Genomic DNA, 25,689 nt, shown 5'->3' on the forward strand with positions numbered 1-25,689 from the left:
CCTGTATGTAAATTCGTAAGAACTTTTCTGTGATCAGCTGGCTTAGGAGTCAAGTCAATTTCCAGTGGTTTATGAGAGCACTGAGTCAGTCTTCGTGCTGCTCGGAGATTGTGTGCGTGCACAAGTTGAGGGGAAGGTGAAGGGGAAACAGACTTCACTCCGTTTTCTACAGCTCTCATTTCCAGGAAGCTAATTATAGCAGCTGGAGTGGGAGAAGGTCTGAAGAGGCATCGGAGCCTCCTGGAGCACAGAGGGCCCTCCTGATTCAGTTGGCCTAATGGAAGGGGGTTATCTCCTGTGCATTCACTAAGTTGCTCCTGTGTAGTGCAGGGACCTGAGAGAGGAATGCAGACAAGCCATCTCCTTGTCCAGCCTCCTTCATTCTGTGGCTTAACTCATCTTCCTCAGCTTCAAGCCATGTCCAAATAGTTTATTTTTCACTCTCTGCCTGCCTTTCATTTCTCCTCCTTATCTTGCAGTTTTAATTTTATTCTTTGATCTTTCTATTTTCAGTTTTTTTTTCTGCCCTCATCATTGGTTTGTTTGTTTTTCTTTACTGTGTCTTTTTCTCCGTATTTTTCTTTTTTTCCCCTCTTTTTTCATCCTACAGCAACTGCCTGTCGTTACTATACCACTAAACGTAAGACATAAAAGCCCGGTTCCTGCTTTGTGAAGTTTACAGTCTGGAATAGATAAATAGGAGCTTTTCAGGAGAGGTAGTCATTACTATCAAACATGGTTAAAATCAAGAAGGCCATGATAAGAGATAAGCCAAGGCTGGTGAATGCATAAGTTTCCTATCCATGTACACTGGTAGTATTGGACTGAATGTCTGATTGAATGACTCAGTACTATTTGTATAAGAAGGAACAGGAGGGCGGTGGCTGCCTGAAAATAATTTCTATTTTCCAGTGATATTAAGCTGCTAAATGGAAAATTTATATGTTTAGTTTAGGCTTGCTGATTCACCAGTTGTCTTCTGATTGCCTACCAGCTGCCTTTGTTTTACAATGAAAAGAAGACAGAAAAATTCTAATGTGCAACACTATAGGCAACTCCATTCCATTCTGAACTTATTCCGTGTCTCGGTCAGCACAGTTCCCTGCAGCATTGTGTAGCTTTTATTTGGTCATATGACCATTCTCCTCTTCCACAAATAACATGCTTCCAGAACCTCGGTTAAGTACAAGTCTTTTTTTTTTTTAATTTTTTAAATTTAACATCTTGATGAGACGTTAATGAGATCTTGGAAGACATCTTGATGCAGTTACGCAAAACATTGGCCATTGTCAGTTTAAATTGGAGTTTTTGATGCACAAGACACTGCTTGACTCTTAAGATAAGCAATTTAATTAATTGATCATTGAAAATAAGACTAAGAGTTGCTAAACAAAAAATAGAAAATAATAAATATTAAGGAATGGGAGGTTTGTATGACCTGATAATTGAACTGTTTTCAGTAATAACAAAAGCTTTACTTGGAATTATTTGGAGGTCTTTTCCTCCTGTTTTAAGTTATGTATTTATTTATTTATTTATTTATTTATTTATTACATTTGTACCCCATGCTTTCCCACGCATGGCAGGCTCAATGCAAAATTAGAAACTATTGAAATCTGAGTGGAAGACAAAGAACAGACAGATATAAATTATTCTAAATTACTTGTATTAACTACAAGACAAGTTGTAAATACAAATAAAAAAAAATGTAATGTAAATTTGTCTGTTTGCAAATACCAGAAGTCTAAAAAAAAAACAATATTGGAGAATTAGAAATATAGTACTAAACAGTATTAGGCAGTAATGGATTTGGTGGAAGGCGGTATAAGCAATGGGACACATATACCAAGGCACAAATTGTATCAAAATGATAGGGCAAATCAAATTGCTGGAACAATGATATGCTATATACTAGGGATGGCATAGAATCAAACTGGATAAAAGTCCTGTAGGAAAAAGAATGCACTGAGAAATTGGATAGAAATTCCATGTGCGAGAGGAAAGAGTATAGTAGTGGGAGTATACTATGTCCACCTGACCAGGATGAGGAAACAAAATGAAATGCTAAGAGAAATTAAGGATAGCTAAGACACAATTAGAAACACAATAATGAAGAGTTTGGTTATCTCAATATTAGGTTAAATTTGTATTGGAGGTGAATGAGAGAGATAAAGTTTCTAGATGGTATAAATTACTGCTTTATGGAGCAGCTAGACCTATTACTGATGAGAGGAAGAACTTCTCTAAACGTAGCCTTCGCAGCACAGGACCTAATTTAGGGGGGAAGCGGTAGTGGGACCAATCAGTAATAATGATCATTATATAATCATATTTTGATGTATCACTGGGGAAGGGGGGACAGTAAGAAAAACTACTGCAATTGCATTTAACTTTAGAAATGGAGACTGTGATCAAGTGAGGAAATTAATTAGAAATGTACATTTTTTTTTAAAAAGTCCACATCAACTGTATTCCATGTATTAAAATAAGATTGACAGAAGACCGAAATCAGCACGGATAAATGGTAAGTTAAAAAGGCTTATTAAAACTGAAAGGACTTCTTTCAAAACACGGAAAGTGGATCCAAATAAAGAAAATCCTTCATGAAGTCTTGACTCCAAAACTACACCAGAACAAACCAATATTGAACTGTTTTAATTTGGTTACTTTAATCACATTATTATTATTGAACAGTATACCTTGTCCTTGATCTTGTATGCCTGATATGAATTTATTTATTTACTTCTAATTTACCTGATATTTTTATGTACCTTAATTTTAGCAATACTCTGAACTTCTCATTCTGTTAATGGTGATCGCCGTTGCGGCATAATGTAAGCCACATTGAGCCTGCAAATAGGTGGGAAAATGTGGGATACAAATGCAGCAAATAAATAAAATAGGAAAAAGCATAAACCGTGCCAAACAATATAAGAAAGAGAAATTTAAAACAAGCTTGCCGTGGAAGAAGAAGAATCTTAGTCAAGTAAATTTGAACCAAAAGACCTGTGAGTGAGGGGTGAGACCTTTAGATGACTAAGAAGTAAAAGTGAGGAAACACAAGGGAATAGCGGAAAAATGAATTTGTTCCTTACTTCAGTTTTTACGGAAGAGGATGGCTAGGGAGATATGCATTCAGGAAACAGGCTTCGATGGTAATGACTCAGGAGAACTGAAGCACATTGTGGTGAATGTAGATTTATTTATTATATTTGTATCCTACACTTTCCCACTAAAAGCAGGCTCAATGCGGCTTACATAGTAATAGGTAACACAGTTTTTTTTTTTTTTTTGTTACATTTGTACCCCGCTCTTTCCCACTCATGGCAGGCTCAATGCGGCTTACATGGGGCAATGGAGGGTTAAGTGACTTGCCCAGAGTCACAAGGAGCTGCCTGTGCCTGAAGTGGGAATCGAACTCAGTTCCTCAGTTCCCCAGGACCAAAGTCCACCACCCTAACCACTAGGCCACTCCTCCACTGTTGCTACTATTTGAGATTCTACATGGAATGTTGCTATTCCACTAGAAGTCGGCCCTTGCAGATCATCAATGTGGCCGCGCAGGTTTCTGCTTCTGTGAGTCTGACGTCCTGCACGTACGTCAGACTCACAGAAACAGAAGCCTGCGCAGCCTTCTACATGGAATGTTGCTAGTGGAATAGCAACATTCCATGTAGAATCTCCAATAGTAGCAACATTCCATGTAGAATCTCCAATAGTATCTGTTTTATTTTTGTTACATTTGTACCCTGCGCTTTCCCAATCAAGGCAGGTTCAATGCGGCTTACATGGGGCAATGGAGGGTTAAGTGACTTGCCCAGAGTCACAAGGAGCTGCCTGTGCCTGAAGTGGGAATCGAACTCAGTTCCTCAGTTCCCCAGGACCAAAGTCCACCACCCTAACCACTAGGCCACTCCTCGTTATGTAAAGTAGGAAATTAAGTATAACATAATAGAAGGATGGATGGGTAGTAATAGGATGGGTAGGTAGGTAGAGACAGGTGACAGAGATAGGAGGGTAAGGTGGGAGATAGATTCTGGGTCAATGTCGTTTTCTCTTCAGTGTATGTAAGGTAGATGGGTTCATGAGATTAATCTTGGGTAGGCCTGTTTGAATTGATGGGTTTTTAGTGCTTTTCTGAATAGTAGGTGGTCATGGATTGCTCGGATAGGTCTAGGGAGAGCGTTCCATAGACGGCTGCCCAGGAAGGAGAAATTGGATCCATAATAAGTTTTGTACTTGAGACCTTTACAGCTGGGGTAGTGCAGGTTGAGGTACTTTCGTGAGGATACAGACATGTTTCTTGCTGGAAGGTCGACCAGATTTATCATATAGTTCGGAGAGTCTCCGTGTATTATCTTGTGGATTAAAGTCTGGGCTTTGAAATTGATGATGTAATAGTGCTAAGTTTTCTTTGAAGGTGTTACTAAATATGTGAATAATGATGAGCCAGCTGACGTACTCCCCCTCGTTCGGTATATGGCTCTCAAAATTGCATGCGTAAATTTGGTTTTGTGCATACACTTTAATTGAACAAGCCAGTTGGGCGCAAACCATTATTGGCTCTAATTGCCACTAATTTGAATTCGCGCATGCATTTTTATAGAATACTGGCTACAAAGATGCGTGTGTAAATTTTGTGTGTGACCATGGGAGGGGACGTTCCTAGAATTTGTGCGCAGTGACACAGAATGAGGCAGATCCGTGCTTAATTTTAGGCATGATGATTTATAGCAGGTTTCAGTTAGTGTAAATCCTCACATTTAAAACTGGACGCAGATCCCAGCGCTGTTCTGTAAACAGTGCGGTTAATAGAATAAGTACATAAGTATTGCCATACTGGCACAGACCAAACCCAGCATCCTGTTTCCAACAATAGCCAATCCAGGTCGCAAATACCTGGCAAGATCCCCAAAAAGTATAAAATCTTATCCCAGAAATAGTGGATTTTCCCAAGTCCAATTTAATAATGGTCTGTGGACCATAGAATATTGTTTAGCGGTCATTTTTTTAGCACCCAAATTTGAGCAACGATTATAGAATTTAATCCACTATGTCTGTATTCTCAGAAGGCCTATGACAAAGTCCCTCATGAAAGACTCCTGAGGAAAGAAAAAAGTCATGGGATGGAAGGCAGTGTCCTGTTTTGAACTGGGTAAAAGATAAACAGAGTAGAACTTAACGATTAGTTTTCACAGTGAAGGAAGATAAATTGTGTTGTGTCCAGGGATCTGCACTGGGGCTGGTGCTATAACTTATTTATAAATGATCTAGAAAAGGAAGATACAAAATTGGTGACAATTTACAGATTACACAAAAATCATTCAGAGTTGTTAAATGTGTAGTAGATAGTAAGAAGTAGCAGGAGAATCTGGCAAGACTGGGGGACAAATAAACTGACAGTAAATATAGGTTCCATATTACCACCACCCAGGAAAATAATCTTTCAGCCATTGTGGACAATATGTTAGAATCCTCAGCTCTGTGTGTGACAGCAGTAAAAAAAAAAAACTAAATAGGAATAATTCAGAAAGGGATGGAGAATATTAGTCATCTTTATTGATTTGCGCCTTGAGTACCGTATGGAAGAACTCCTATATTAGCATCCTGTGGGCAGTCATATCTTCCTCTGTACTGAGAGGTCAGTATTTAAATAGCCTTATCCATATAGTGCTGGAGGAAAGGAGAACCAGGGGTGATATGATACAGACATTCAAAAATTTGACGGGTATTAATCCGCAAACAAAACGAGAAGGTGGTAGAACTAGAGGACATGAATTGAGGTTGAAGGGAGGAAGTACATAAGTAATGCCATACTGGGAAAAGACCAAAGGCCCATCAAGCCCAGCATCCTGTCCCCGACAGCGGCCAATCCAGGCCAAGGGCGCCTGGCAGCTTCCCAAACGTACAAACATTCTATACATGTTATTCCTGAAATTGTGGATTTTTCCCAAGTCCATTTAGTAGCGGTCTATGGACTTGTCCTTTAGGAAACCGTCCAAACCCTTTTTAAACTCTGCCAAACTAACCGCCTTCACCACATTCTCCGGCAACGAATTCCAGAGTTTAATTACACGTTGGGTGAAGAAAATTTTTCTCCTATTTGTTTTAAATTTACTACACTGTAGTTTCATCGCATGCCCCCTAGTCCTAGTATTTTTGGAAAGCGTGAACAGACGCTTCACATCCACCTGTTCCACTCCACTCATTCCTGAAGACTCAGGAATAGTGTCAGGAAGTATTTTTTTCACTAGGACGGTGGTGGACACTTGGAATGTCCTACTGCAGCAGGTCGTGGAGATGAAAACCGTAACAGAATTCAAAAATGCATTGGATAAACACGTAGGAATCCTGTTTGGAAGGAATCAGTCCAAAGAAGCTTAGCAGATATTGGGTGGCAACATTGGTAATTGGGAAGCAAAGCCAGTACGTGGCAGATTTCTACGGTCTGTACCTTGATCGTGGCTGGATAGATCTGGATGGACTGGAATGGAGCTTATCAAGGTCTTCGATAACTTCAAAAGTTTTTAAACAAGGACAGTGCTAGGCAGATTTCTACGGTCTTTGCCCTAAAAATAGCACGAACACTTAGCTCTTGGGGCAGACTGGATGGACCGTACAGGGCTTTATCTGCCGTCATCTACTTTGTTACTGTGTAAAAAGTATGAAGGTGGGCTGGAGGGGGTGAATGTCATTAGCAGTGTTGAGGCAATGCATGGAAGATTGCTCCCCTTCAGCTCATTTGGATCCACAGTGGCCCTGACTTAAAAAATTAGCGAAGACCACTGTTCTACATCATTCTTATCACTGTGCTATCCCATTATCAGTTAGAGGAGCTCTCACATTTTGATAAATATTATTACTACAACTAATAATAATCATTTCTATAGCGCTACAAGACGTATGCATCGCTGTACACTTGAACATGAAGAGACGGTCCCTGCTCGACAGGTGCTCATTGGTTATTATTTGTTTATTACAATTTTCTATACTACTTGTCTTCTGCAGATCACCAGGGGTTTACAATTGAATAAAATTACACAAAACAAATCATTTGAAAGAAACTACAATAAAAATAGGAAAGACCTACATACTCATTCCAAAGAGAGTAGCAAAGAGAAAAAAAGGTTACAATGAACTACTTACAGACAAAAGCCCTAGTAGTAACTCTAAACTCCTAGATTCCCAAATGCTAAAGAAAAATGTCATTTAATATTCTTAAATTTAGTTAAGTTAAGGATGCTCCATAAGAATGTCCATCTATCCCAGTATCCTTCTTCCAGCAGTAGCCAATCCAGGTCACAAGTACCTGGCAGAAACACAATTAGTAGCAACATTCCATGTTACCAACCCCAGGGCAAGCAGTGGCTTCCCCCATGTCCGTCTCAATAGCCGACTATGGACTTTTCCTCCAGGAGCTTGTTAACCTTTTTTTAAACCCAGATACACTAACCACCATTACCACATTATCTGGCATCGAGTTCCAGAACTTAAAAAAATATTTCCTCCTATTTATTTTAAAAGCATTTCCATGTAACTTCCTTGAGTGTTACCTGGTCTTTGTACTTTTTCAATGAGTGAAAAATTGATTCCCCCCCCCCCCCCCGTTCCACATCACTCAGGATTTTATAGACCTCAATCATATTTCCTCTCAGCAGTCTCGTTTCCATGCTGAAGAGCCTTAACCTCTTTAACCTTTCCTCATACGGGAGCAGTTCCATCCCCTCTATCATTTTGGTCGCTCTTCTTTGAAACTTCAATTCTGCTATATCTTTTTAAAGATACAGCGACTAGAAATGAATGCAATACTCAGTAGCATGATACAGAGGCATTATAATATTTTTGGTCTTATTTTGCATCCCTCTGCTAATTATTCCTAGCATCCTGTTTGCTTTCTTGGTTGCCGCCACACACTGGGCAGAAGATTTCAGCGTATCGTCTACAATAACACCTAGGTCTTTTTCTTGAGTGCTGATTTGTAGAGTAGATGGTAGCATCAGGTAAAACATGATTCGAATTATTCGTTCCGATGTGCATCACTTTGCGTTTGTCCACATTAAATTTCATCTGCCATTTGGATTTCCAGTCTTCCAGTTTCCTAAAGTCTTTCTGCAATTTTTTACAATCCGCATGCATTTTGATAACTTTGAATAGTTTTGTATCATGTGCAGATTTGATCACCTCACACCGATTTCCAGATCATTTATAAATGTGTTAAATAGCACCAGTACTAGTACAGATCCCTGCGGCACTCCACTATTCACCCTCCTCCATTGAGAAAAAAATGACCATTTAACTTTTCCCTCCGTTTTCTGTCCAGTAACCAATTCTTAATCCACAGGAGGACATTGCCTCCTATCCCATGACTTTTTAATTTTCTCATGAGTCTCTTATGAAGTACATTGTCAAAAGCTTTCTGAAAATCTAGATGTTCTACATCAACCAGCTCAGCTTTATCCATATGTTTATTCACGCCTTCAAAGAAATGAAGCAGATTGGAGAGGCAAGACCTCCCTTGACTGAATCCATGCTGACTCTGACCCATTAAACCATGTTTGTCTATGTGTTCTTCTTTATAATAGATTTCACTATTTTGCCCGGCACTGAAGTCAGTCTTACTGGTCTGTAACTTCCCTGATCACCCCTGGAACCTTTTTTAAAAATCGGCAACACGTTGGTCACCCTCCAGTCTTCATGTACTATGGACAATTTTAACGACAGGTTACAGATCACAAGCAGCAGATCAGCAATTTCATGTTTGAGTTTTTTCAGTACCCTGGGGTATACATACTTCCTGACATTTTTCTTGAGTCTTCCCCCCCTTCAATCTCATTTCATGTCCTCTCATGCCCAACAGTGCCGCTCATTATCAATTCATGATTAAATCAACCATGAACGTGATATTATATACTTGCCATGGTCTTTCTTTGCTGTTTCTGATTCATAGATCATAGAAGTCTGCCTGGCTCTGTCCTTATGTTCCAACCACTGGAGTTGCCGTCAAAGCCCACTCCAGCCTATCCGAATCTGTCTTGTCATTTGTAGGACCCAGACCATAAACGTCTGCCCACTGATACCCTTTCCTGCGCATCATAAACTGGCTTGCCATATTCAGAACACAGACCTACAAAGTCTGCCCTAGTTCTTCACGGCCGGACTCACCATCCTAGCGTCACTCACACATCCACGCAAATGCAGCCATTTAAGGATTTTTTTTTTTATACCATCCGTTTTCTATTTCTGTTGATGGCTCTCTCATTCTCCCTGTCTCCTCAGCTCGAAACCTTGGGGTCATCTTTGACTCTTCTCTCTCCTTCTCTGCTCATATCCAGCAGATTGCCAAGACCTGTCGTTTCTTTCTTTACAACATCCGTAAAATCCGCCCCTTTCTTTCCGAGCACTCTACCAAAACCCTCATCCACACCCTTGTCACCTCTCGTTTAGACTACTGCAATCTGCTTCTTGCTGGCCTCCCACTTAGTCACCTCTCCCCTCTCCAGTCGGTTCAAAACTCTGCTGCCCGTCTCATCTTCCGCCAGGGTCGCTTTACTCATACTACCCCTCTCCTCAAGACCCTTCACTGGCTCCCTATCCGTTTTCGCATCCTGTTCAAACTACTTCTACTAACCTATAAATGTATTCACTCTGCTGCTCCCCAGTATCTCTCCACACTCGTCCTTCCCTACACCCCTTCCCGTGCACTCCGCTCCATGGATAAATCCTTCTTATCTGTTCCCTTCTCCACTACTGCCAACTCCAGACTTCGCGCCTTCTGTCTCACTGCACCCTATGCCTGGAATAAACTTCCTGAGCCCCTACGTCTTGCCCCATCCTTGGCCACCTTTAAATCTAGACTGAAAGCCCACCTCTTTAACATTGCTTTTGACTCGTAACCACTTGTAACCACTCGCCTCCACCTACCCTCCTCTCTTCCTTCCCGTTCACATTAATTGATTTGATTTGCTTACTTTATTTATTTTTTGTCTATTAGATTGTAAGCTCTTTGAGCAGGGACTGTCTTTCTTCTATGTTTGTGCAGTGCTGCGTATCCTTTGTAGCACTATAGAAATGCTAAATAGTAGTAGTAGTAGTTAGTTGAGTTTAAATAAATGTTGGAACAAGTTTCTGTAGAACAAGTCTATTAACAAATAGCCATATAGATTTAGGGCTTGTCAACACTTCTTGGAATGAGGAACAGATGCAACGGACAATTGGGCAGGTCCAGCATGAAACAACATTTTGTATGTCAAAGCAGCTTGAAAAGGGACAGAGAGTGACTTATAAAAACCTAATTATTATATATATTAAAGAAGTCAGTCACTGCAAACTGGTTTTGAGGACTTCTGATGACATTATGTTGACATAATGTTTTTCTCAATGTGGAAACTCAAACGCGTGAAACCATTCTTTCCGAAGGAAACATTCCGCAGCCTGATACAGTCAATGGTACTAAGCCACGCAGACTACTGTAATGGAATCTATGCGGGAAGCAAAGATCAAATCATAAAGAAACTTCAGACCGCCCAAAACACAGCAGCCAGGCTAATATTTGGAAAAACGCGCTTTGACAGAGCCAGACCACTCCGAGAAAAACTGCATTGGCTACCACTCAAAGAGCGTATCACTTTCAAAATCTGCACAACTGTTCATAAAATAATTTACGGCGAAGAACCGGGATACTTGACAGACCTCGTGGACCTGCCAACCAGAAACACCACAAAATCTACACGATCATACCTAAACCTCCACTACCCAAACAATAAAGGTCTCAAATACAAATCCACCTATACATCCAGCTTCTCCTACTTAAGCGCACAACTATGGAACGCACTGCCAAAAGCAGTAAAAAGTACACTTGACCATCAAAACTTCTGGAAAGCACTAAAGACAGACCTGTTCAGAAGAGCTTACCCCACCGATCCAACATAATATACCTGGACACTTGCGACACAATGTAACCAAAGATCGTTATGAACATTACCTGACCCTTCCTCCCCTCTCCCTCTCTAAGATCCCCCCAATTCTACCTACCATACATTTACTTCATTCCACCACAATATCACTGTATCCATTCATTCATGCCATGTATTTGTTCAGACCGGAATCGGTTAATGCCGTTAACGGTAATATGTAACCCACATTGAGCCTGCAAAGAGGTGGGAAAATGTGGGATACAAGTGTAACAAATAAATAAATTATCATGTTTAACATCAAACTTTGTTACAAATAATATTGCAAATCGGAGAGGTTTAATGCCTACCTAAAAGTGTATCGGCGTCCCAGAGGAACTGCGGCATTTCGGTGTTGGTACCCATTAGGTGAGGCCGGGTTTTTCACATTCTAAATGTACTAATTATGAGACTGCATGAACATCTGTCCAGAGAAGTCATGAAACGAGTTTGCAGTAATTGACTTCTTTTTTTTTTTGTATTATTTTAATTGCAGCTTTTTCTCCCCTGTAACTCACATCCCCATTGCATGACTTTTTTTCTTATCTTTTCACTACACCTGATCATGTTTTAGCCAGCATTAAGTTCTAATTAAACTTGGCGGAATAGTAATTTGTGTATAAAACTAAATAAAATCCTTGGGATGAATCAGTTGGCTGATCACTCTTTGGTGCTTTCCATATATTTATGTTTCCACAATTTTTATTGGTGCTATAATAATACCAATATACAGCACACGTATCAGCACAATATTCAACCATTAATCACATCTCTCTATATAAAAGGCAACCCCAACGTTCTGAAGCCTCCACGGAAGTTGAGGGGCCAAAGATATCCGGTGTGCCCTGGAGTGTCTGCACCGCCCTCGCATCAAAACGTCATGACGTCGAGGGCGGAGCTATAACACTCGAGGGCCGAAACGTGAGGCGAACGCGAACCCCGAACAAGTAACGCAAGTAGCTCCGAGGGACGGAGGGAGGGGGCCCCTTGCTAGCGCCCGTTTCATTGCACTCAGAAACGGGCATTTTTTCCTAGTGACTAATAAAACAAAAGCTTTATGGCAATTTCACCAACAGTATTTTATCCGTTCCCCCCACCTCCCATTTCTCAACCCCCCCCCCCCCCCCCCCATCCTATATCCTGGTGTTCAATTAAGCTATGTAACTAAGACAGCGTAAGTTTCACTATGAACCCCCAACACCCCTAACCCTCTTATCAACCTCTGCAAGGATGCAACTTTATCATGCTATAGGTATACAACATCATGCCTACTAAGAAGAGTTCCCTGAATATTCAGCCCTCTACCAGTATCCCCCATCCTGTTAAATGTCCTTTTTTATTTGACCTATTGTTTTACTGTTCTCATGCCCCGCTCAATGTCATTCGTGTTCCAGCCTTCATTATATGTCTGGCTATACAGATCTCAGTTCGCTTTCCATATATTTAAAAGGCAAGGTCAGGGTGCCTCTGGGCTGCTCAAGAATGTTACCAGACATGGGCTGAGGGACCACATGCTTTTCATTTGCTCCCTTCAGTCTGATCTCTGCTTGCTACCTCCCCTCCTGTCTCGTATACTTTTTCTCTTATCATGGATCGAGCCATTGGAGGGAAATTCTATAAATGATGCTCAGAAATCAGTGCTGGAAAAATCAGCGCTAAGCACTGTTATATAAAGGGCGCCGCTGGATGCGCTGTGGAATGAGTGTCCTGTATAGAATAGCACTTAAGCCAATTCCCATTCGCTGTATTTATGCCAGCTGAAACCTGATGCGCCCACTCCTGGCTTTTTGGCATGTAAATGGCGCTATTGTGTAACACCGTGTGCAATACCCCCTTTTGTTATAGAATAGTGCGCAGGCAGAAGAGCGTACAAAAGCAGATTAGTGTCAGTTAACTTCTGTGATTGATAAAGTCAATTCATTGATAGTTAACGGTTCGTTAACCAGTTCCTCGCACATCTTGGATCCAGACCGAAATTTCAGCACTCAGTTTTGGGTGCCTTATATAGAATCCGGGGGTGGGGAGGGAGTTGCATAGAGGAGTGCCACCCAGAGCCCAACTTTTTCTGCTTTTCACCCAGCGACAGACAAGGACATAATTTCTGGACTTCAGAAAATGCAGGAAAAAATAAATAAAAGTCAGCTGATTATTCCAGAGGACTCATCTGTTACTGTGCGATTCTAAATGCTATCATTCTTTGTGCGAGTGCCATGTCAGTGGGGTTTTTTTTTCCCTCCTCCTTTCTTCCTCTCTTAAAGATCTATTTTCACAAGGAATGTTATCCAATTAGCAAAGCAATGTGTCGGCTTAAATAAACACGCAGGGAGCCAACAGCAGGGAGAATGTGGCGGCTGTTTACATTGGCACGCAGAGCGATTCTGAGCGTGGTAAACAACTGCAGCTCTAATTGCAGGGTCTCCTCTGCTAATTTATACTTTTTAATTTCTCACTTCTAGCAGTGTTTGTTAAAGACAGGAGGGAGGAATATCTACCCTGGTCCTCCCTCCCCCCCCCCCCCCCCCCATCAACTCCTTCCATTCCAGCAGATTCTGATTCCCCTTCCTGTCTTGGTCCATGGTGTAAGTGGTTGTGTCTGGGGACAAAGACAACAGTTGCTGATCTCAATGCCATGGTTTGACCTCTAACTATCTTGACTACCACTTCTGCAGTGCGCTCCGTTATGGTAGATTTCACTGATAGTTCCCTGTGCTTCAACAGAAAACATTTCAGAAAGGGAATCTGGCTCTCTGTCTTAGATGAGGCTGTAAATACCTAAACTAATTCCATTTCATCCAAACTCTTCGATCTGTGGAGGCAGTGCAATAATAGAATTTCCTGTTTTATCCTAAAAGATACAGGGAGAGCACTAGAGGGGGTACTTGGATTTCAGCAAGGCTTTTGACGTGGTTCTGCATAGGAAAGTAAGCACCCTTGTGTGGTCTTACAGACTGGTTGCATGGTAGAGGCAGTTCACTCCAGGGGCGTAGCTAGGTGGGGGCATGGGCCCCTGCAGATTTAGCCCTGGCCCTCCTGCTCCCCCCCCCCCCCCCCCCGCTGCCAACCCTCCCCTGCCACATTCGACCCCCCCACCGCCAACCCTACCCTGCCGCCGCGGTCAAGTACCTTTGCTAACAGGGGTCCCCAACCCCCGCCAACCAGTCCTCGTCAGCGCCAGTCTCCGGCGCGTTGCTGATCTAGATTCTGTTTCTGTGAGTCCTGACGTCCTGCACATAGCATGCAGGGCATCGGGACTCGCAGAAACAGAATCCAGATCAGCGAACTCGCCAGACTCGGAGACCGGTGCTGAAGGGGAGGGTTGGGGGTGTCGAAAGGGACAGAGGAGTGGCGGGGGGGGGGGCCGGCGGCACTGGGGGGAGGCTAAAATGTGCCCCCTCACCTCGGGCTCTGCCCCCCCCCCCCCAAAGTCTGGCTATGCCCCTGGTTCACTCTAAAGAAACGGGCATTACCAGTGGTCTGCCACAGGGATCAGTTCTTGCTTCTGTTCTTTTCAACTTCTTTTTTTTTTTTGTAAATATTGTGGAATGGCTATCGGGAAAGCCTTTTTGTGTATGATGCTAAAATTTGCAACAGGGTAGAAACACTAGAAGGTGTAAAAAGCATAAGGCAAGATCTAGCAAAGTCTAAGGAATGGTCCACAGTTTAACTTGGATTTAATACCTAAAAAGTGCCGAGTCATGCATTTGAGTTGCAAAAACCCAAGGCAGTATAGGTAGGAGTGAAATCCTTCTGTGCTCAAAACTAGAGCAGAATGTGGAAATCATCGTATCTGGTCCTAAGGTTTCCAAACAGGTAAATGAGCAGCTGCAGAAACCAAAAGGATGCTTTGGTGCATAGGGAAAGGAGTGCTTCGCATTTAAGACCTCATTTAAGTATTCCCTGTTTGGCAGTATTCGTGAGAGATATTTGCACGTACTACATCCACTGCATGCAAATCTCTCTTATTAATATTCATTGTGGGTATCCTGAAAATCTGACTGCCTGGAGAGCCCCCCCAGGACAGGTTTTACTAAAGGCTCTGCATTTGACAGATTCTTTTGTAAAATAAGGGGGGGGGGGAGCTTCGAATGTCCCAACCTTGACATCTCAATTTCCATCTAAATATTCTGTGTAAAATGGACCTTTAAATATACTAAAATCCAACAAAAATAACAAAATGATTTTAGCCACAATTTTCAACTCTAATATGAAAACACCTTATTAGGGAAATCCTGTAAGAAAAATACAGGTTTTTAAAAGATTTCAGAATTAGGCATAATCCTGAGTTACATGGGTATGTTCAGGCAAAGTGATAAGAAACCACTTTTTTTATTTTTATTTTTTTAAATCCTCTGATGTGGTGCCTCCCAGCCAGAGAGTTGCGTTCTGCCTAAGGGTGGTTGTTAGCGGTGTCCAGGGTGTGGTGGTTTTCAGGCAGGCTAAGTTGAGAGCTCAAGCCTTTTCCGTACTTTGGGTTAAGTATGTGCTTGATTTACAGTATAAGGTGAGACGAGAAGCTAACATCTTCATATTCAAGAAAAAGTCAAAGGCATTCTTTCTTCCAGATGATGGATAATGTTTAGATTATTGTCCTTGGCTCTGAGCTTGAGCCAGAAATGGTTGTGATGAGAATGTTGGTTGATTTAATGGGCCAAGTGGCTCCACAGTCCAGGATGGTTGGTTGTGCTAGGGTTTTTGTCTTTTTATTTTGTTTTTGATTTTCCTTCTTAATGTTCTGTTTTGTTTTTATTTGGTTGGAATGTTAAACTCCCTTTGTGGTCTTTGGCTACGGGAGGCGGTAAGAGGAATGGAGAGAAGAGGTGAACTGGTTTTAGCTCACACTTTTTTCTCAGAAGTTCGAAGTGAGTTACATTCAAGTACAGTAGGTGTTTCCTGTGCCTGGAGGGATTAAACCTAAGTTTGTACCCATGATCATAGGGAGCTGCAATGGGATTTGACCCCTAGTTCTCAGCTCACTGTTGTAATCTCTAGGCTACTTCTTTACTGTGTAAGTTTTCATAAATCGCATTAAGCAGTTTTTCTTATCTACTATCAACCTCTGTATTGCAAGACAGCCAAGTATATACCGTTAAATGTTTCAGAGAACTCAAAATGTATGATTGGTTATTTGTGGATCACAGGGGTCTGTTTGAGTTCATAAAAGTACACACTCTAAATGTTTTAATTACCAATAAACAGATACATTTTAGGAAGTCCATGCCTTACTACCCCAATGGTGTCTCTACAGTCTATCAGATCGAAGTCAGAGTATCATCTTGCATTTGATATTCACATCTATTATTAAGGCATGTTTCTTTGCTTTACATCATATTTGGACTATTGATAATTTCTCACGTGCAGCTTGGACTACTGCAGTTTTGCATATGCTTATCTCAGCACTATCCTTCTTAAGCAGTTGCAGTCCGTATAGATCATGGCCATTAGAGTCTTAACCCATGAGCGCCAGTTTGATCACATCATGACCCTTCTCCTACATCACTGCTAGTTGTTGGTCTCCTTTTGTATCGGGTACAACATTTTGACACTCGTCCACAAGGCTCTTTACACTACAACTCTATATCTGGCTTCATTGATTCTTTATATAATTCCTCGAGATCTGGCCACTCTACTGCAAAACGTCGCCTTTCAATTCCTCCAGTTCCTTGTTCATGCCGTGACTCAACAAGACAAGAGTGCCTTCCCTTTGGAACTTCCTTCCTGCAGTCCTTCAGGCTGAACCTTATCTAAAATTTAGATTGGCCTTGAAGCCACATTTTTTTTTCCTCAAGCCCTTCAGGACTCCACTGACATTTCTGGATGATAGGGGGAACATTCAAGCTGAGGTCTTCTTTTCTTTCTTTTTTGTTCTTTCCTGTCAGTGATTGTAGTCTTTTATTTTCTGAGTTTTAAAGTTGTAAATCGCGTTGCTTGTTCTCACTGAAAGTGGGTAAAATGGCAGCCGTCATTAAACATTAAGATTTTCTTCTTTTGCCTGCAGAAAGCTTTCAGTGCCCTCTGTCACAGTACGCATTTGTACGGGAGGCGGCTGGTCCTGGAATGGGCCGATTCGGAAGAAACTGTGGAGGCCCTGCGGAGAAAAACAGCGGAACATTTCCATGGTAAGACACTGAGGTTCAACTAGTTAGGCTAGTAATGAGAAAATGTGAAGCTGGGGCTGGGATATTACGTGTGGCAACTTCCCCCAGGTGGTTGCTGGCATATTTTTCAGCCAGAAGCATTACCTTTTCACTATCGCTGTTAGATCTGTGGTCTTTGAGTTCCATTTCCGATGTGATCATTTCAGCTATTTTGACCTCTGTGGTACATAAAAAGAGAATCCATCATAAGTATTCACACTCTCTCTCTCTGCAAATGTTTGTGCTAGAAATGCAATATAGGAAACAAAATATAACTGTCCGTCTTCTGGTATACGAGCATGTCCCCTTCAAAATGAGTCAAAAAAAGTCCAAGAGACACGGGCAGAAAAAGATGTCTCTGCAGAGATGCTGTGTTTGTAGTTTATGGACAGGTAGAAATGCTCTTAAACGTTTGTGCAAGAAGCTGTCCTGGGCTTGGTCTGGAGATCAGTGGCCCCCACCAGGTTGCTGTAGCTTACCCCCAAGCTCTGTCCACAAAAGTGCTGAGCTAAGCAGTTCCAGCTTTGCGACTGAAGCAGTGTTAATTGTAAGCTGAGCTACAGAAAAGTGCTTTTGGTTGCCCCATCAGCTGCTTCCTCAACCCCCTGCAAATGGACAGGAAAGCATGCACTAAGCTTAGGATAGCTGTTAAGTCTTACAACCTCAGTAGAGTTGACATCCATTTTGATTTAATGCCTATGTCTTTGTCAGTATCTGAACTATACAGTTTTAGGGCCACCCCTCCAGACGTTATGGTATTAATAGTAATTACCAGTACGTAGCTTATTTCACTATATTTTAAATCACTCCTGAAACTACTTGTATTAGAAAGAGTGTCACAGGTGAAGGTGTGCATTTGTGGATTCCACCGGTCATCCAGACATGCTTTTTAGAAGTGACCTCTCTTGGCTAGCGCCGCAGTGACTATGCGAGGATTCAATCTGCTACGACACTGCAAGCATACATTCCACAGTGCTGCAACTTGCTTTGCCAGTAAGGGTTTGCGGGATTCGAGATGACAGCTATCTAGCTCCGGTTCCAAGACTCTATCTTTAAGCTAAGCTTTCCTCTGTTCTAGTTGAGCTGGAAGGTAAACCATCTCTGGTTTAGCCCTGATGTTTGTGTCCTTCCCACCATCACTCTGCTGTGGCTCAGAGTCAAATGTCTTTTAAACTTGAAACTTTAACTTTATTCTTTGCTGATTTGAATTGATTTCTAGTTTAAGAGACAGTGAAGGCTTTATAGAGTCAGGTGCTGGCCCTTGAGCTACAGGTTCAGTATTGCTGCTTCAGGTACAGCCCCCTGTAGTCTCAGTATAGTGTTTACTAAAAGTCTCTCCTCTCTCTGTTTACAGTCTGTCAGTCATGCTTCTGGTTTAGTTTGTGTCTTTGAGCACATTTGTGTGGAGGGGGGAGGGGGCGGTGGCGTTGTCTTGTTAAGCGGATGCTAATTTTGAAGATAAAGAACACACGTTTTCATGCAGACAGCACTTGAGTGTTCAGAATGGGGTTGTGCAGGCCAAGCAGAGATTGCCATCCAAACACCACCTGAACCCACTCCTGCCTGATGAGGTTTCATCTCCCACTTTGCAAGGAAAACGCTTAGGGAACTTGTTTGGAAGGAGCACAGACTTCCCTGTTTGTAGCTGGAGCTGCATATGGGGGAGGTATTTGTCTGGTGAATACATCTGAGGACCAGGAACCAACTAAACCAAGCATCCAACCCGAAATAACTCTTCAGCTGAATTATCCTCTCTGGCACTTTGTGACCTTACAAATAGCAATAGCAGTGGTTGAGAGGGGATATGATTGAGATTTACAAAATCAAGAGTGAGCTGGGACAAGCAAATACGGAACTGTATCAGGACTACGGGACATTCCATAAAACGAACATGTACAGATTTAAAACAAATGGGTCAAGATATCCAACATAGAACAGTTAGTGCGAATTCCTAGAAAAGTCTGTAAATGATTTAACCGTGTATGTAGATCTCAGAATGGCGCTGCTCATCCCAAGGGGGAGGAGAGATTGTAAGAAAAGAGTTTGTAATGTTATGTTAGAGGTATATAAAATAATGAGTGGAGTGGAACAGGTGGATGTGAAGCGTCTGTTCACGCTTTCCAAAAATACTAGGACTAGGGGGCATGCGATGAAACTACAGTGTAGTAAATTTAAAACAAATCGGAGAAAACTTTTCTTCACCCAACGTGTAATTAAACTCTGGAATTCATTGCTGGAGAACGTGGTGAAGGCGGTTAGCTTGGCAGAGTTTAAAAAGTGGTTAGTTTCCTAAAGGACAAGTCCCTAAACCACTACTAAATGGACTTGGGAAAAATCCACAATTCCAGGAATAAGATGTATAGAATGTTTGTACGTTTGAGAAGCTTTCCAGGTGCCCTTGGCCTGGATTGGCCGCTGTCGTGGACAGGATGCTGGGCTCGATGGACCCTTGGTCTTTTCCCAGTGTGGCATTACTTATGTACTTATTACATGTCTTATAGCCCACCAAACACCTACTCAGTTCAAGGTGGATTACAAAGTACAAAGAAACTAGATCCAGTATATCTGGGAATAACATAACAAACCAAGTTATCCAAACATAAATATTGCCTACCAATGAAATGTCTAAGATCCTCTTTGAGGGAATAAAAAAGTTTTCAGATTTTTCCTAAATGTCAAATAATGTATTTATTTTATTTTATTTTATTTTATTTTATTTATTTATTTATTTTGACATTTACAGTGGTGGAAATAAGTATTTGATCCCTTGCTGATTTTGTAAGTTTGCCCACTGACAAAGACATGAGCAGCCCATAATTGAAGGGTAGGTTATTGGTAACAGTGAGAGATAGCACATCACAAATTAAATCCGGAAAATCACATTGTGGAAAGTATATGAATTTATTTGCATTCTGCAGAGGGAAATAAGTATTTGATCCCCCACCAACCAGTAAGAGATCTGGCCCCTACAGACCAGGTAGATGCTCCAAATCAACTCGTTACCTGCATGACAGACAGCTGTCGGCAATGGTCACCTGTATGAAAGCCACCTGTCCACAGACTCAGTGAATCAGTCAGACTCTAACCTCTACAAAATATCCAAGAGCAAGGAGCTGTCTAAGGATGTCAGGGACAAGATCATACACCTGCACAAGGCTGGAATGGGCTACAAAACCATCAGTAAGACGCTGGGCGAGAAGGAGACAACTGTTGGTGCCATAGTAAGAAAATGGAAGAAGTACAAAATGACTGTCAATCGACAAAGATCTGGGGCTCCACGCAAAATCTCACCTCGTGGGGTATCCTTGATCATGAGGAAGGTTAGAAATCAGCCTACAACTACAAGGGGGGAACTTGTCAATGATCTCAAGGCAGCTGGGACCACTGTCACCACGAAAACCATTGGTAACACATTACGACATAACGGATTGCAATCCTGCAGTGCCCGCAAGGTCCCCCTGCTCCGGAAGGCACATGTGACGGCCCGTCTGAAGTTTGTCAGTGAACACCTGGATGATGCCGAGAGTGATTGGGAGAAGGTGCTGTGGTCAGATGAGACAAAAATTGAGCTCTTTGGCATGAACTCAACTCGCCGTGTTTGGAGGAAGAGAAATGCTGCCTATGACACAAAGAACACCGTCCCCACTGTCAAGCATGGAGGTGGAAATGTTATGTTTTGGGGGTGTTTCTCTGCTAAGGGCACAGGACTACTTCACCGCATCAATGGGAGAATGGATGGGGCCATGTACCGTACAATTCTGAGTGACAACCTCCTTCCCTCCGCCAGGGCCTTAAAAATGGGTCGTGGCTGGGTCTTCCAGCACGACAATGACCCAAAACATACAGCCAAGGCAACAAAGGAGTGGCTCAGGAAGAAGCACATTAGGGTCATGGAGTGGCCTAGCCAGTCACCAGACCTTAATCCCATTGAAAACTTATGGAGGGAGCTGAAGCTGCGAGTTGCCAAGCGACAGCCCAGAACTCTTAATGATTTAGAGATGATCTGCAAAGAGGAGTGGACCAAAATTCCTCCTGACATGTGTGCAAACCTCATCATCAACTACAGAAGACGTCTGACCGCTGTGCTTGCCAACAAGGGTTTTGCCACCAAGTATTAGGTCTTGTTTGCCAGAGGGATTAAATACTTATTTCCCTCTGCAGAATGCAAATAAATTCATATACTTTCCACAATGTGATTTTCCGGATTTAATTTGTGATGTGCTATCTCTCACTGTTACCAATAACCTACCCTTCAATTATGGGCTGCTCATGTCTTTGTCAGTGGGCAAACTTACAAAATCAGCAAGGGATCAAATACTTATTTCCACCACTGTATATCCCATATTATCCTGAACATACTCGAGTTCTCAGTCCATCAGTGGTTAGAAACCTCTCAGTGACATAACCGTAAAGTCAAAGGTAAAGAGTTCCATATAGAAACCATTTGATAGTAAAGTGGTAATGAAAAGTGTCTAGCTAATTTTAGCTCATTAGCAGTAGGAAATTGCAACAAGAATGAAATCTTAAACACCATTATGCATACCTTAAAATGAATATGTTCCTTAATTGGTAACCAATGTAATTGTAAATAATATTCTCTTACTGGGGCAAATCATGGTAGATTAAAAATCAATCTGACTCTCATATTCTGCATGACTTGCATTCGGTCAATTAATTTTGAGGAACAACCAATAAGAACCAAATTGCAATAATCGAATTTGGCAAGAATAAGCAACCATCTCAACTGAAAAATATTTTTTTAACGGCACTAAGCTTTCTAAGAACAATATAGATCTTCTTCAAAATGGTTGATACATTATGTTGTAATGTTAAGAGATTGCCAAGTTCAACTCGCAGTATTTTCAACTGCAAGTCTAAAGAAAACTTAGTACCATCAACTGTAAAATACAGCACATATCGCTCATTGAGTGGAGGTGTGGCCTAGTGGTTAGGGTGGTGGACTTTGGTCCTGGGGAACTGAGGAACTGAGTTTGATTCCCGGCACAGGCAGCTCCTTGTGACTCTGGGCAAGTCACTTAACCCTCCATTGCCCACCGCATTGAGCCTGCCATGAGTGGGAAAGCGCGGGGTACAAATGTAACAAAAATAAATAAAAATAAAATCATCGCTTGAACCTATCCAGAGAAATTAGATTTATCATGCGACATCCCCAATCATCTCATTAACAGATTAAATAGCACCGGGGAGAGTGATGACCCCTGGGGGACACCGCGTAATGCTTTCCATTTGGCGGATAAGACTCCATCCTTCCTGACCATGTAACAGTGGTTCATTAGAAAACCCTGCAGCCAATACCACATCTTTGGCAAATGTCGGTTAACACCTGCCAGTCCACTAAATCAAACGCACAAGAGAGGCTGAATTGTAAAATAATAGCATTCTGTCCTTTACACAGTATGCGATTACCAAGAGCCACCAAAGTGCCCACGAGTGTCACAGTGCTATAATTTGTTCTAAAGCCAGATTGAGTTGTGTAAAGAAGTTCATGTTGATGCAAATAATCAACTAACTTGCCCTTCCATTATCTTGATAAGCAAGGGGATAGATGCCATGGGCCAATAGTTACTGATCTTGGAAAGGTTACCCTTTGGGTTCATCAGTATTGGAGTCAAAACAACATCCCTCCTCTCCCGCCTAAAGTGGGAAACAGTCCTCTCTCCAAATGCAAATTGTACCAATCTGTTACTGTAGACACACATTTTGAGGTTGATGTTTTACATAAATATGAGGGGCAGTCATCTAGACTACAAAATGATTTAGCATGTTTCAACATTAGCCTTAGTGTGGTTGAAGATTCAATATTCTGAAATCAATCAAGCAGTTTGTTCACAGGAATACCTGAGTCAATAAAAGGCTTCTTCTGAGGCCCAGAGTGGTTTGTCAGGCAGTTGATTTCTAATCAGAAGAATCTTATTTTCAAAACAGGATGCTAAATCTAAAGCTGTAGTCAAGGCTGTACAGTTCACAACATTATTCATGTTGGTTAGATTTTCCAAGAGCGAAAATAATTTCTTAATGTCGATCTGTTCCTATCAGTTTAGAATAAAATTACCTTTTCTTGACAGTCAACATATATTTATAATTATTAATTTGCTCCCTCCAATTTGTTTTATTATCTACTGATAGATCTTTCCTCCACTTCCTGTCTAATTTTCTACATCTACGTTTTAATTCAAGCAAGTCAGAGTTGAACCATTTTTCTGAGTTCCTCTGTTGTTTGACTTTGGTCTAAGTAGGGGCTGATTTATCCAAAATTACAGTGCCTAATTGTTTCTAATCATTCAAAAAATTCTCCACATTCTGAAGTTTGAAAATTTATTCTTTGGTATCTGTAAGGTACTTCCTGGTAGCCTAGATAATTCACTACCAGCGACATGGTGCTGGGCTTATGAACCTTTGGTCTGACCCAGCATGGTATATACTATGTTCATATTTTAATATAGAAATCTAGAAACTGAAGGTCCATTTTATCTACGTAAAATGGTTGTAGATCAGGGGTGAGCAACCACGGTCCTCGGGGCCACAATTCAGTCGGGTTTTCAAGGTTTCCACAATGAATATGCATGAGATCTATTTGCTTACAATGGAAGTAGTACATGGAACTCAATCTCATGCATATTCATTGTGGAAATCTTGAAAACCCAACTAGGTTATGGCCCTTGAGGACTGTGGTTGCCCACTCTTGTTTATTGAGATATAAGCTTTTGAGGACAAGGGTCCACTTTGTCAGATGCAGGAAGTATAGCTCAGAAGGAGAGTGAATGTGCATGAGGATAGAGTGAGTAGGTAAGGGAAAATCCCATTGCTGTTCCTTGTGATTCTGGGCAAGTCACTTAGCCCTCCATTCCCTAGCGTCCCTCCAGACCAGCCCAGACGGATGGGTTATGCACTTCTACCAGCAGGTTGGTGGAGACTGAACTACAGAATTCTGGTGGAGCTTGTAACTTAGCTGTGCAGTCCCCCCCACCCAGTTTCCCAGCAGGTGGTAGTGGTGCAAGCCTGTGTAGTCTCGACTGGTCTGGTAGGCCCGGGCATTCCTAGTCCTAAGGGAAGAAATAAAAATGTTACGGGGGTCAGCAGTGTTTTGTTCATTCTGGCTCTTTAATTATTCTACTTCTCTCCCAGGGCTCCCTGGCTGTGGCTGTGACCCATGGGGTGTCAATCTTGGGTGACCGGGTCCCTCCCTCCTTCTCTCCCTATGCCTCCCGGTTCCTTGGCCCTGAAGGTTCCTTTCTCAGGTACTTTTTCAGGTACTTCAGAAGCAGAAAGCCTGCGAGGGAATCTGTGGGACCGCTAAGTCACAAAGGAGCAAAAGGGGCGCTCAGGGAGGACAAGGCCATTGCGGAGAAACTGAATGAATTCTTTGCTTCTGACTTTACAGAAGAAGATGTAAGATATCTGCCTGTACAGGAATTGGTTTTCAAGGGTGATGATGCGGAGGAACTGAAAGAAATCTCACTGAACCTGGAAGATGTACTGAGCCAAATTCACAAATTAAAGAGTAGTAAATCACCTGGACTGTATGGTATACATCCAAGGGTACACAAAAACTTCGAGCATGAAATTGCTGATCTGCTGTTAGTAATATGTAACCTGTCGTTAAAATCGTCCATAGTGGGGAAAACGGGACGTCACATCCAGCAATGGATGCCTGATCGAATAGCTCCGCATGCCTTGCAGTAAAAACGTCGCCTATATCCAGCCGAAATAGCAAAAAAACACGATAAAACCAGCCTACTTGTTCGCAAGTGATCCATTGTTTAATTATATGGCTGGGTAAAGGCAAACTTCATCCCGCAAATCGCTAAAAGAGTTTGCTTATCGATCACAAGCCCCTGCAAACAAGATGGGGGCAACGGGGCCCACAAATAACAGTAATGGCTAGGGCAGATGAGCAAGCACACGATGGAGTTCCGGAGGTGGGAGAATTCAATATTTGTGAGTTTCATGCACAACTAGAAGAGATTAGATCGGACATTAAAGGGGTACGAGAGGACCTCTCGGCGCTTGCTACAGACCTCTGCGGCGAAACTGGGCCGTTGTGTGGAGGACGTAGACAATAGAGTGGAAAACCAGCAAGAAGCTTTAAATACCCTTGAATCGTCTATGATGGAGCAACAGGCCTTATGTGGGTTCTTATCTGATAAGGTGGAGGACTTAGAAATCATGGTCGTAGAAGAAATATTCGCATCCGGGGGATACCGGAGCAGGCCGAATATATAAACTGTGAGTTGGTGACACAGCAGATTGCGGGTATGCTGCTGTTCACGGAAGACTAGGCGGTGGCCCTGGAACCAATTAAAATTGAACGGGCGCATAGAGTGGCCACCTGCCCGAGAGCAAATGTTCCAAGAGATATCGCTTGCTTTGTGGATTATAAAACTAAAGAATTGATTTTGGCAAAGGTGTGCAAATCTGCCCCATTACAATGGGAAACATTTCCAATAGAGATATACCAAGACCTGGCCCCTACCACGCTGAAACTTCGGTCCAAGTTGTGAGGATTTACTAAATATCTCCGAGAAAGGGGAGTTAAGTATCGATGGCAGCATCCATTTGCTTTAGCATGCCACATGGAAGGGAAG

General features: G+C 42.1%; 1 protein-coding gene across 3 annotated transcripts in view; it reads left to right on the plus strand.

Moving 5' to 3' along the window:
• The window catches only part of RBM19 (RNA binding motif protein 19), a 258,757-nt gene that overhangs the window by 155,814 nt on the left and 77,254 nt on the right, over positions 1–25,689 (plus strand). For all 3 annotated transcript variants that reach the window (XM_030218452.1, XM_030218454.1, XM_030218453.1), the window contains exon 23: positions 16,945–17,065. In XM_030218452.1, the coding sequence (XP_030074312.1) occupies positions 16,945–17,065 (121 nt within the window). The remainder of the gene's footprint in view (positions 1–16,944; positions 17,066–25,689) is intronic.

The sequence above is a fragment of the Microcaecilia unicolor genome, chromosome 11 (genome assembly GCF_901765095.1).
Source record: "Microcaecilia unicolor chromosome 11, aMicUni1.1, whole genome shotgun sequence".
Taxonomy (NCBI): Eukaryota; Metazoa; Chordata; class Amphibia; order Gymnophiona; family Siphonopidae; genus Microcaecilia; species Microcaecilia unicolor.